Source organism: Delphinapterus leucas, chromosome 16, assembly GCF_059928025.1.
Source record: "Delphinapterus leucas isolate spDelLeu-1000000601 "Yukka" chromosome 16, BTC_Dleu_Yukka2, whole genome shotgun sequence".
Lineage (NCBI taxonomy): Eukaryota > Metazoa > Chordata > Mammalia > Artiodactyla > Monodontidae > Delphinapterus > Delphinapterus leucas.
The window spans coordinates 13,762,545-13,775,365 of NC_143144.1; the positions used below are offsets into that span (position 1 = coordinate 13,762,545).

At 56.8% G+C, this 12,821-nt stretch overlaps 1 protein-coding gene across 1 annotated transcript in view; it reads left to right on the forward strand.

The window, feature by feature from the left end:
- The window catches only part of RET (ret proto-oncogene), a 93,874-nt gene that overhangs the window by 51,354 nt on the left and 29,699 nt on the right, over nt 1–12,821 (forward strand). Inside the window, 6 exon segments of the mRNA XM_089898412.1 lie at nt 1,701–1,964; nt 3,986–4,273; nt 6,516–6,757; nt 8,098–8,293; nt 9,642–9,841; nt 11,926–12,184. Of these exon segments, the coding sequence (XP_089754538.1) occupies nt 1,701–1,964; nt 3,986–4,273; nt 6,516–6,757; nt 8,098–8,293; nt 9,642–9,841; nt 11,926–12,184 (1,449 nt within the window).

The window sequence follows — 12,821 nt, forward strand, 5'->3', positions numbered from 1 at the left end:
ATTGCTTGCCCATTTATCCACCTTTTAAAAAATTCTTACTATTTTATAAAACTTCTTGTGATGAAAAATGCTGAACATACACAAAGTCAACAGAGTTAGTAGCGTGGGCTCACCCAGCGCAGCCATGGTCAGCATCCGCCTTCCTCGTGGCATTTACAGCTCTACCCCCAGTCCCTTGGCGATCAATTTCGGCAGAATCTACATAGGTTGAAGTGCATAAATCTTGGCTGTACACTGTTAACCAGTGGATGTGCCTGTGTGAGCCACGCCCATATCGGGATACAAAGCCTTTATGTTCCCCAGAACATGCCTCCTGCCCTTCCTGGTCTGTTGCCTCCCCCGCCACCAGCAGGTAGCCAGTCTGATTTCTGTCGCTTAAAATCAGTCTGGAGCCATGACATGTGATTCTTTCATGCTGCTCCTTCTACTTGGCAGGATGTCTGTGAGATCCGTCCAGGCTGTCATGTGTATCAGTGGCCCCGATGGACCACCGTTTGCTTATCTCTTCACCCGCTGGAGCACATCTGGACTCTTTCCAGTTCTTGGCTCTGTGAATAACCCCAGCATTTGTGAATAAGTCATTTGATGGACATATGTTTTCATTTCTCTTGGATAAATGGAGTGGAATTTCTGGGTCATATGGTAGGAGTGTGATTGACTTTAGCTAAAGATTTATTAGTGCTCTGTTCGTCTTTGGTGACTCCTGCCTACCCTGCTTGTCTGGCAGCATCCTGTACCCTTGAAAACTCTGGCTCCAGGTGATTTGTTCAGAAGTCTGGGTGAACTCCCAGCTGAGTGGTTCACCTGCTTATCAAACTTGGGTAATTGAGAGCGATTTTGCAACGGTTTTAAGCTGCCTCACTTCCTCCTTTTTCTGTTTTAAAGCGGTGTCCTTTCAGCTAGTGTTTTTTATTTAATATTTATTTAGTTAGTTAGTTCGTTAGTTATTTAGTTGCGCTGGGTCTTAGTTGCAGCTTCCAGGCTCCTTATTTGTGGCTTGCAGTTCTCCTTAGTTGCGGCTCACCAGCTTCTTAGTTGCAGCAGGCGGGCTCCTTAGTTGTGGGATGCGAACTCTTAGTTGCAGCATGCATGTGGGATCTAGTTCCCTGACCAGGGAGCAAACCCGGGCCCCCTGCTTTGGGAGCACAGAGTCTTAACCACTGCACCACCAGGGAGGTCCCTAGCTAGTGTTTAGCTATATAGATAATTGTGTGTTGATGTACTTAGGACTGCAGATGAGAAAGACCTACTAAGATCAGAATTTTAAATTAGTGAAGTTTTCTTTTCTAGTCCACAAAGAATCTATTATTAAAATGTAAAATGGGGGATGATGGGATGAATTGGGAGATTGGGATTGACATATATATACTTTGCATACTATGTATAAAATAGATAACTAATGAGAACCTATTCTATAGCTCAGGGAACTCTACTCAGTGCTCTGTGGTGACCTAAATGGGAAGGAAATTCAAACAGGAGGGGATATATGTATACATATAGCTGATTCACTTTGCTGTACAGCAGCAACTAATGCAACATTGTAAAGCAACTATACTCCAATTTAAAATACTGTGAAATAAAACCGCTGGGGAATACTGGTCTGCCTAGGAGGCCTGCTCTGGGCTCTGTCATCACCGTCATCACCCCTCCCTCCCTCCCTCCTTCCCTCCCTCCCTCATGTGCTTCCCTGCTTCCTGCAGCCCCACTGGGACTCTACTTCTCAAGGGATGCTTACTGGGAGAGGCTGTACGTGGACCAGCCGGCCGGCATGCCCCTGCTCTACGTCCACGCCCTGCAGGACGTCCCCGAGGAGGTGCCCAGCTTCCGCCTGGGCCAGCACCTCTACGGCGCCTACCGCACACGGCTGCACGAGAACGACTGGGTCCGTATCCAGGAGGACACGGGGCTTCTCTACCTTAACCGGAGCCTGGACCACAGCTCCTGGGAGAAGCTTAGCATCCGCAGTAAGGGAGCAGCCCTGACCCCTGCGCACCTCACTGCCCCCACCCCCGCCCTCGCCTTAGCCTCACGCAGCACACATCACACCGAGGGTGGCTTCCCCTACGGCCCCTGCTGTGTGAGAGTGGAGAGAGTGAGATGAGGCTGGCCTGCCTCTGTGCGCAGCCAGTGAGAGAGCCAGGGTGAGCTTGGGGACCACTGATGACCCTTAGGCTTTCTGAGGCTGTTTGGATTTTGGAGAACCCGTGTGAAGGATTTGGGTGCTCTGTCCATGCAGGATCCAGATGCCTTTTCCAGTTGGGTTAACAAGGATTTGGGGTTGTGAGAGAGGAGTTAAGAGGAGAAAAATCCCAAGATCTTGCTTTAGCAAATGGTCTGCAACTTGCTGGAGAAGCAGCAGTTCCCACGGAAAGTGTGGCTCGCAGTTCTCCTTAGTTGCGGCTCACCGGCTCCTTAGTTGTAGCAGGTGGGCTCCTTAGTTGTGGGATGCGAACTCTTAGTTGCAGCATGCATGTGGGATCTAGTTCCCTGACCGGGGAGCAAACCCGGGCCCCCTGCTTTGGGAGCACAGAGTCTTAACCACTGCGCCACTTGTCAGCAGCAAGCTGCCCTTGACACCTACCAGGGACTTGGGCCTGGTGCCAGAGATGGAAGTGGAGCAGGGAGGAAGGCCTGGCCAACTCCTCAGAGCAGAGGTCCCAGCTGGAGCGTAGGCCATGTGGGACCCTGGGACTTGTGGGGAGCAGGGGTCGTGGAGCAGAGTTGTGCCTTGTGGCACTAAATGGCGATCACACACCCAGTAGTGCCCCCCTCTGAGCCCCTCCACCGTAGACATGGCCTCCCTGGACCCTCGCGCCAGCCCTGAGCCCCCGTGTGCGCTGAGACAGCCGGCATGCCTGGGAACACAGAGTGGGCGGCACCACCTGGCAGGGGCAGAATGACCGCACCCATCTGCCAAGTGAAGCCAGGGTCCGCAAGTAAAGATGCCCCCCGTCAGGGCACCCCAGGCGGCTCCTGGAGGAGGTAGCACCTGACATAGGTCTTGGTTCCGCACACACTTAGTTGCCGCCGTCTGCATCTCGAGCCCCCAGTGGGGAACTTGAAGAACCAGGGCCACTGGGGTGGAGGCCAGAGTGGAATCTGCTGAGGGTCTGAGTTTCATAGGAGGCCTGTTCTGTTCGTGACTGGAGAGTGACCTCGGGTACCTGTCGGGTCCAGTCAGGAGAGAAATCAGTAATTTGAACAGGGAAAGTTTGTATAGAGAATTATTAACCACAGCAGGAGATTGGAGCAATGGAGGACAGGCTAGTAAGAAGCACAGAGAACGAATGAATACGGGAGGAGCAGATGTGAGGGGCAGCCACTTCCCCAGGGCTGAGATAGAGGGCCCTGGAAGAGCCCCCGACCCCAGCTGAGATCCAGACTAGTTGGAGGGGGAGCTGCTGTGGTGCCTCCATGCTGGAACTTGCCAGAAATCCCCTCTCTAGGTGCTGGGGAAGTCTGTGTCTCCGAAGACAGTGAAACTGCCTGGGGGGCGGGGGTGGGGACATGGATTCCCTGGCAGCCCAGTGCTTAGGGCTCTCTGTGCTTTCACTCCCGAGGGCCCGGGTTCAATCCCTGGTCGGGGAACTAAGATCCCGCAAGCAGCGTAGCCAAAGATAGAAAAATAGAATAGAATAAATGAAAGTGTTTTTTTTTTTAAAAAAAGAACTGCCTTGGGGAATGGGGCGGGGCAAGAGCCCTCCCTGGGGAAGCTCTCCACTTGGTGTTGGACCCAGGGCTCAGGGCACCTCCCTGAGGAAGGGTATTTGAGCTGAGACCTAAAAAACAAGGGAGATGGGCCGGTGAGGCACCCCGAGGAGGTGGCGGCCGGGCCAGAGAGCCCAGAGGAGCCCTGTGGACCCTGGTGAGGACTGGACTTTGCCCCAGCCCCGAGCTCCTGCCCCCTCCCCTTCCTGTTCCGTTCCCCACCGCTGGGCAGGTGTGGCTGACACCCCGGCGGGCCTAACGACTTCTCTCTCTGCAGACGGTGGCTTCCCGCTGCTCACCGTCTACCTCCAGGTCTTCCTGTCGCCCACGTCCCTTCGTGAGGGCGAGTGCCAGTGGCCAGGCTGTGCCCGAGTGTACTTCTCCATCATCAACGCCTCCTTCCCGGCTTGCGGTGCCCTCAAACCCCGGGACCTCTGCTTCCCCGAGATGGGCCTGTCCTTCCGCATTAGGGAGAACAGGCCTCCCGGCACCTTCCACCAATTCCGCCTGCTCCCTGTGCAGTTCCTCTGCCCCAACGTCAGCGCAGCCTACAGGCTTCTGGGAGGTGAGTGCCCGCCACGTGGAGCCTTCCTCGGTGCCTGCTGAGTGCTAGGCACGGCACTGCAGTCCCTCTGCACAAGCCGTCGAGTTTACTCTGCACCACCCCATCATCCGTTCATTCAGAAGTCCACGAGTATCTCATGTACGCCTGCCACGGGCCAGGCACTGTTCTGGGGACCAAGGAAGAGAGAGCGAACGCATCAGGCCAAAATCCCACCTGCCTGGAGCTTCCATCCCGTGGGAGATGGAGACCACACACACGTGCTAAGGAAATCGGGTGGCCTCTGAAGGGACTAGGTGGGACGTAAAGCTGAGAGGGTGTGGAGTGGTGAAGACCACTGTCTCAAATCAGATGGCTGGGAAAAGGGGACACTGGAGCAAAGGGGAGGGGTGCGAGGCAAGCAGGGCGAGCCCCTTCAAGAGCACCAAGGTGGGAGCCCCATGTAGCTGGAGTGCAGTGAACCGCAGGGCAGGGCGGAGGCTGCTGAGGGCGGAGCAGTTCCAAGTGGGGGGCAGGGCTTCCTGCCGAGGGACTGGGGAGCCATGGAAGGTGTTTGGGAGGGGGCGTCATTGACAGGACATACCTTACCGTTAAGAGCTGGCTGCTGTGTTAGAAATGATTGGGGGTGGGTGGTTTAGGGGCAAGCAGAGAAACAAATTAGGAGGCAGGAGAAATCCTTGAGTGAGAGGATGAGGTCTGGGGTGAGGGTGGAAACCTTTGGGCAACAAGAAGCAGGCGAGCTGTGGGCTTGTTTGGAAGAAGGATCCTGCAGGATATCCTGGTGAGTTGGACGTGGGGTGTTGAAAGAAAGAAGGGACCAAGCGTGGTTCCAGGATTCCGCCTGAGCAGCCACAAGGACAGTGGACCTTGCCACAAGATGGTCCTGCCACAAGATGGCCCTGGGGAGGCCAAGAGCACAGATGTGGGGAGGGGAAGGGAATTGGATCCCAGTGGAGGTGAGAGAAGGCAGCTGAGGTGCCATTAAACCATTTAAAGGCAAGGAACTGGGACTCAAAAGGGACACTTACAAGCTGGACTTACTAGTAAGTAGAACCTGGATTCACACCAGGTTGACGGCATACACACGGTAATAATGTTGAAGAAAATCTCAGTAGCGTAAGGAAAGTAGTCACTCACATTGTCCCAGCATCTTTTCATTTATCCTGCAGCAGGGATAGATGTCTTTGTGCAGAGTTGCCGGCCAAGTGTATGATTTAGCGTGCTGCCTTTTTTGCTAAAAAAAAAAAAAAGGGTTTTTTGTAACCGTGAACAATAGAGGGACATGTTTGCATGATAAGCATTTCCCACATGTGTAATTCACATGTAATGTGTGGCTCTGATGTGATTTCCCACTGAGTGGAGTTGACAGCCCTCCCGTGCTTGGCTGTGGGGTGGTCAGTGTTGCTCTTCAAGCCTTCAGCCTTTCCCCTTCTCTGGGTCATTTCTGGAGGATGAATTCCAGGACAGGCCTGGCTTGAAGAGTGTATTGTTGTTACCGGTCCTCCCTCACCGGGTTGTGGGAAGACACGTGAGTCACTGAACGTACAGCAGTGTCTGGCAGGGAACAGACACTTTTGTCTTCATTATCTCCTCTTCTGGTGAGGAAACTGAGGCACAGAGAGACAGAACCACCAGCCTTGGGCCACACAGCCAGAAGGTGTATAGGACAGGGATTCAAACCAGGCAGTCAGAAATACTTGTGTGTTAATATAAAATCACACCAGATGTCCACCATGTTTGTTTCCAAGTGGTGGAATAGCTTTATTTCTCACATTCTCTAAAATAAGCACATACCACTTCCATAATTAAAAAAAAAAAATTCCTAAATCTTTTTTTTTCAGAAACCAGCAAATGCTGGGAGCTGAATCTCTGGGCTGAGCTGGTGCCAGCCCTCCCCACAGCAGAGGCAAGGTGTGTGAAGGGGTGTGCGCAGCCCTCCTAGGTGATCAGGCTGAGGTCCTGATGCAGGCATCCTGGTCCCGGTCCCTCTGTTTCCCATCAGTACCAGTGCAGGCTGCAGCCACAGTGAAACTCAGGGTACAGTCTTCACTGCAAACTGTGCTTGGAGCGCCGTGCCCCACTGTGGAGCCGAGGAGGGGCCAGGGCCCAGGGCCAGCATGCACCCCAGCTCCATCCACAGGGCCCCCTCCCGTGCTGCCACTCCCGGTGGGCCCCTGAGGAAGGCAGCTCACCCTTTCCCCAGCCCGGGGGTCAGCCCGGGGTTCCTGGTCTGCTTGGTGCGCAGGTGAGAGTCTGCCCTTCCGCTGCGCTGTGGACAGCCTGGAGGTGAGCACGCGCTGGGCCCTGGACCGCGAGAAGCGGGAGAAGTATGAGCTGGTGGCTACGTGCACGGTGCGCGTCGGCACGCGTGAGGAGGAGGTGATGGTGCCCTTCCCCGTGACCGTGTACGACGAAGACGACTCTGCGCCCAGCTTCCTTGGGGGCGTCGACACCGCCAGCGCCGTGGTGGAGTTCAAGCGGAAGGAGGTGCCTGTCCGTTTGTCTGGTGCTTGTCTGGTGTCTGTCTGTTCCGTGTCTGGATTCCTCCATCCGTCATTTATTCCTCGGTCTGTTCAGCGGTTCGTCTAGCCATCCAGACATGTGGCTGACCGTCCATCTAGCTATTCGTCTTTCATTTGTCCATCAGTCTGTGTGTCGGGGTTTTCTGTCGGTGTCCAGGACAGCTGAGGAGGAGAGAGGAGGCCAGCCCCACCGGCACCCAGCTGACCACTGCCTTGGGAGGCCGGGGGCCCTGAGTGCCCAGTCTGTGTCGGACGCCGCGGGCGGGGCCCCAGGGCTCACATCGGCAGGGATCTCCCTGCGCCCCATCCCGGCCCCACCCTTTTCTGGTCCATGCAGGTGGAGCGTGACTGCCACCTGCTGGGCCTCGGGCTGTCCTGCAGCTGGCAGGCCAGCAGGAGCAATGGAAGGGTGGGGGCGTAGTATGTTGTCACTGCCTGCTTCTCTGAGCAGGTTTGGCGGATGAGCCGGGGAGAGGAAAGCACATGACACAGGGGAATGTCTCACGAGCCTGGCAGGACCCCCTGGTGGTGACATTGGGGAGCCTGGTTAGCAGTGAGAGCAGAGATGCCCTGTGACTTTGCTCAGAACCTTCCTCGTGACCCTCTCCAGCCTGGTGTACAGAAGAGACTTGGAGAAGAGCATTAAGATGCTTGGAGGAGGGCTTCCCTGGTGGCGCAGTGGTTGAGAGTCCGCCTGCCGATGCAGGGGACACGGGTTCGTGCTCCCGTCTGGGAAGATCCCACGTGCTGCGGAGCGGCTGGGCCCGTGAGCCATGGCCGCTGAGCCTGCGCATCCGGAGCCTGTGCTCCGCAACCGGAGAGGCCACAACAGTGAGAGGCCCGTTTACTGCAAAAAAAAAAAAAAAAGAAAAAGAAAAGATGCTTGGAGGAGAGCATTCTTGTGGATACCTGGGCTTGGATCCCAGGTCTGCTGTCTGTCACTCTATGGCACTGAGCTAACTCCTCTGCCTTGTGGGGCCTGGTTTACTCAGGGAAGAGTAGGAATGCTTGCTCTGCTCTATGGGGACCTAGATGAGGTCTTCAACAGAGCACCAGGGCATGTGCTCTCATCCATCCTTATGGGGCATCTGTAGATGCCTGTCACACCTGCTGCGCAGGTGAGCTGCAGTGGCCCAGGAAGGGTGACCGGGGCAGGCTGACTAGGGGCCCCAGGGAACTTGAACCCAGGTCAGTCTGTCCCTAGAGCCAGCTCTGACTGCACACACCTGGTCCACTCGTGGGGCACGTGCCTTCCCACGGTCTCTGACTTTAAGGGCCCTAACTGGCACCCCCTGTTCTCTGCAGGGCACTGTTGTGGCCACACTACGTGTCTTCGATGCAGATGTGGTGCCAGCATCCGGGGAGCTCCTGAGACGGTACACAAGCACGCTGCTCTCCGGGGATGCCTGGGCCCTCCAGACCTTCCGAGTAGAGCACTCGCCCAACGAGACCTTGGCCCAGGCCAACGGCAGCTTTGTGCGGGCAACCGTGCATGACTACAGTAAGAGAGGCCAGATGTGGCCTGGCTGGGCCCCCTGGGGAACCGGCGGCCCACTCTCCTTGGACGGGGCAGCACCCTGCACACACAGACGCCTGTCCTGGCCCTCTGAGCACCAGGCAGCCGCCCCTTCCACTCCTCCTCCCAGCCTTTGTCTCTTCTGGGCTTGCCTGGGCCACCTTGGTGGGTGTTCGCAGGCTGTCCTCTCCATGAACTGTCCTGAGGCCGACCCTGGCAGGACACCACAACACCTCCCCGTGCTGGCCACGCCAGGACTCACTGCAACACGTATGTCATCACCGAGGCCTCCCTCTGGCCCCTGGCACCTGCTTTGCCACCTCCCAGGTGCCCGAGTGCCCAGGGGTTATTATTGCCCCCTCCCCCCACCAGCAACTCTCTACTCACAAGGGGTTGATGTATCCATACAATAGCAGCTCAGTGTCCTAGAGTCGGAGGGTTCCCCGATGATTGTCCTGTCTGGCTCCTGGAATGCGCCCACCCTCAGGGCTGAGCTCCAGGTGCCCGCATTGCTCACCTGCCGGATGGGGCATACTCATCCTCAAGCTTCCCTGCCTCCCTCCCCTGCCCTCCGGCCCGTGTTTTCTAGCATCACCTTTCAAATACCACACTTGCACTTGGGTCCTTGTTTGGGGGTCTGCTTCTGGGGAACCCAGGATCGCTGGTGCCTTTACCCCTTTCTGGCTGGCCTGATCCTATTTGTTTCTCATCCTCCCCTCCCCCACCAGGCCTCTGAAGCCGTCTGTCCTGTGTGAGGGAAAACGTCATCCTTGCCCCTGCATACTCACTCTGGTGCCATGTGCACCAGAGCCTCCCCTCCCCCTTTCTGTCTCCACTAAACTAAAACCTTAGCCTTGGCACACGGCAGGTGCTCAGAAGCGTGGAAGCTCCCGGGTGCTGGAGGCCTGTGGAATCCAAGGGTCCACAGGAGGCTGGTGCTGTTGAGAGTTCCCAGGGGCTAGCACAGTCTTCCCAGGGCCTTGGTGGTCGCGGCTCTTTACCTTGTGTGGCCTACCCCACACTCACATCACACACACACACACACACACACACACACCCCCAAGGTTACCTCCCAGCTGAGAAGGGTCTTCTGGGCTCCCAGCTCAGCACAGCGGCGCACTACTTTCAAATAGTAGTGCTACCTTAATGCCTCCTGCCAGGTCTGTTATCTGTGTCCGTGTGGGTAGAGGTACCCGTTTCCACGTGTGTGGGGGGAGTGCGTTGGGGAGGAGGCATGCAGCGGCGTGGGACAGTGGTCCCAACCTGCAGGGCCCCCACCCATCATCACCGTGTACCGTCCACACAGACACACCCCCTCCCTCACCCTCCTCAGGGCTGGTTCTCAACCGGAGCCTCCCCATCTCGGAGAGCCGGGCCGTGCAGCTGGCCGTGCTGGTCAACGACTCGGACTTCCAGGGCCCGGGGGAGGGCGTCATCCTCCTCCACTTCAACGTGTCTGTGCTGCCCGTCAGCCTGCGCCTGCCCAGCACCTACTCCTTTGCCGCGAGCAGGCGGGCCCGCCGCTTCGCCCAGGTGAGCCCCCAGCCTGCTGCCTGCCTGGGGAGGGGTGTGGAGGGGCAGGAGACCCCCAGGGTGGCGTGCTCCGTTGAGCAGATTTCAAGCAGGGCTGGAGGGTGGGTGACACCCCCTCCCTGAGCTAAGTAGTGCACGGAGTGGCCCCAGGGAGCTGCAGGCACGGGGCCAGGAGGGCTGGGGCCATGGAAGAGTCATGAGCAGGGCTCGTAGGTTTTGTGGGCCCCTCTTCTTTGCTGTCTCCTTTCTTGGCATCTTTAAAACATTTTGTACTCATGAAAGAGCAGCGCCAGGTAAATCTATGCATGCAGACTTGGAAAGACGTTCCTGGTGACTTAAGTGAAAAAGTGGTTTGCGTGAGTGCTGGTCTCAGGTGGCTCCCTAGGTTCAAAACGAAGTCCTCATTGCTGGGAGTTTGCAAGTGTGCAAATGCAGGCAGCAATTAAAGGTGGCGCCCTCTGCAGGGAAAGATAGGGAGCGCTTCTACTTTCCACTCTTCTGCAAGTCTGTTTACTAGAGCTTATTTTGCATTTGTCGTTGGAAAATAACGATTAGAAGTAGAAAAAATGAAAGTAATAAGTATTCGTCAAAGGAGATAAGGGATAGACAGGAGTGATCTCTTTTTCTCATATTAGCCAGTGTGTAACATTTCGGTGCAGTTCTTCCGAGAATGTGTCTCTTAAGCGCTTTTTAAAGTTCACTTGTGGTTACAGCAAGCATATGACTTAACGTACTGCGTTCTCCTAGTGGGGCAGCTGCGGCCACATCCTCTTCAGAACATCCCGTTTAGGGCCATCTCCTATTTTCCAGTGGTTTTGCCAGTTTCTGTGGTTGGTTCCCTTACCTCCTGGCAGCCACCTGGGGCCAGCAAACGAAGAACCCCACCCTTGGACACATCCAGGCTCCCCAACCTGCCACCCAACCTCGGGCCTTTCCTGGAGGCAGGGGTCAAGGGTGGTGGGAGGTGACAAAGCAGAGGGGCCTGAGGGGGGTCTGGGGGTCTGAGCTGGAGCAGGCATTGCTGGAGGTGGGTCATCTATGCTCCAGCAGACTCAGGAGGGCACAGGGACCCAAGTCCCAGTGCAGCCTCAGACTCACTGTGGTCTCTCACCGGCTCCCCAGTTTTTATGATTGTAAATTGAGGATGATGACCTTGGGCAATTTTGAGGGTCACTGGAGAGAGTGGAAGTGAGCCCGGCTTGTACAGGGAAGTGCTTGGAGCCCAGCAGGTGGTTTTATTGTGGCGTCGAGTGTGGGCTTGGAGGAGCCTGGCTCTGCCCTGGGCCTGAGTCGGGCTGAGCAAGGGCATGGTGTGTGGCTGCAGGCAGGGCCCTATCCCCGCTCCCCCCACCAGGCCCCCAGCCCTCAGCCTTGACTAGTCAGAGCTTCTGATCTCAAGCCACCCGCAGCCCTTACGGTAACTCAAGTGGCTGGGCGGGTAAAAAGGAGAGTTCAACTGACCAGCTCCAGGCCCCAGTGACCACAGCTGCCAGCCTAGCACCCCTGGGAGAAGCATCCCTTCTCTCCCAGGGGTTCCAGCCCAAGTCCCAGGAAGGCCCCCTGGGTCCCATGTGGGACAGACAACCATGCTGCATGAATCGTGGCCCGGGTGCCATGTTCTGACTAACCAGGCGAGTGACCTGGCTCGGGCGTGGACCACCCCAGGTGGGAACTTTGCTTTGCTCCCAGAGCAAAATTGGCCTGGCCAGAAGAGAGGGAGGTGTGTAAGAGGCATACGGGCTGCCTTTGTGCCTGAATGAGTGAGCAAGTGAGGGATGAGCTGGGCAGGCCAGCAGCACCTCCCTGGAGGGCCAGCCCCCAAAACCAACCCCGGTGCCCCGTGTTCCTTCACCTCCGGCTCTGAGGGGCAGGTATGGGTAGTGGTCCCATGGTCTGGGCAGGGCAGGACCAGGCAGGCGGATGGTCTGCAGGTTCCGGGGGCGTGCGAGATGGGGAGATGGGGAGCTACCTTCCTGGGCTGAGTAGGAAACTGTCCTGGGACTCAGGCTGCCAGGGAGCCCCTCCAGCCACCCTCACAGGTGGTCCAGCCACCCAGCTAAGGATTCCCTGTGTCCCATGCCTAGATTGGGAAAGTCTGTGTGGAAAACTGCCAGGAGTTCAGTGGCATCCACGTGCAGTACAGGCTGCAGCTCTCCAGCGCCAACTGCAGCGCCCTGGGGGTGGTCACCTCGGCCGAGGACACCACGGGGACCCTGTTCGTGAACGACACGGAGGCCCTGCAGCGGCCCGAGTGTGCCCAACTCCAGTACACGGTAGTGGCCGTCGAACGGCCAACCCGCCGGCAAGCCCAGGCCCCACTGCTCGTCACACTGGAGGGGACATGTGAGTGCCAGGGCTGCGGGGAGGGTCGGGCTTCTCCCACAGAAGGGCCCCGGTCCCGCTCCCCCTCACTAACTGGTGGCTTCCCTGAGCCTGAGCCTTCTTCCCTGTAAGATGAGAAAACGGCGCACGCCGCACAGCCAAGCTGGAAGGATGACAGGGGCAAAGTGTGAAACAGTTTAGCCCAGAGTGACAGCATTGTGGACAGTCACTGCTGCCCATCACCTCTGTCAGTGCGTCCTACCTATGCACTTGCTTTAGGGCTGCCAGATACAATAGAGGACCCTGCTTAAACGTGAATTTCAGGTAAACAACAAGCAATTTTTTTGGTGTAAGTACGTCTCGTGCAACTTTTGCAGTGTCTCTTAGAAGACAAACTTCCAAGCGTGTCACCGTGATATTAGGGACGTATTTACACAAAGCAGGGGTTCACCGTTATCTGAAGGTCAGGTTTAACTGGGTGTCCTGTGTGTCACTGGCCGAGTCTGGCCACCTCACACCCTCCCTCCATACTTATCTCAGCCCAGTAGCTGTCCCCGCTTTGTGACTGTGGTACCACCCCTTCCTCAGCAGCCCCCTCACTGCCCTGTGCCCCGGTGCTTAGTCACTACCTCCCCCCTGGGCTCAACCCGTGGGGACA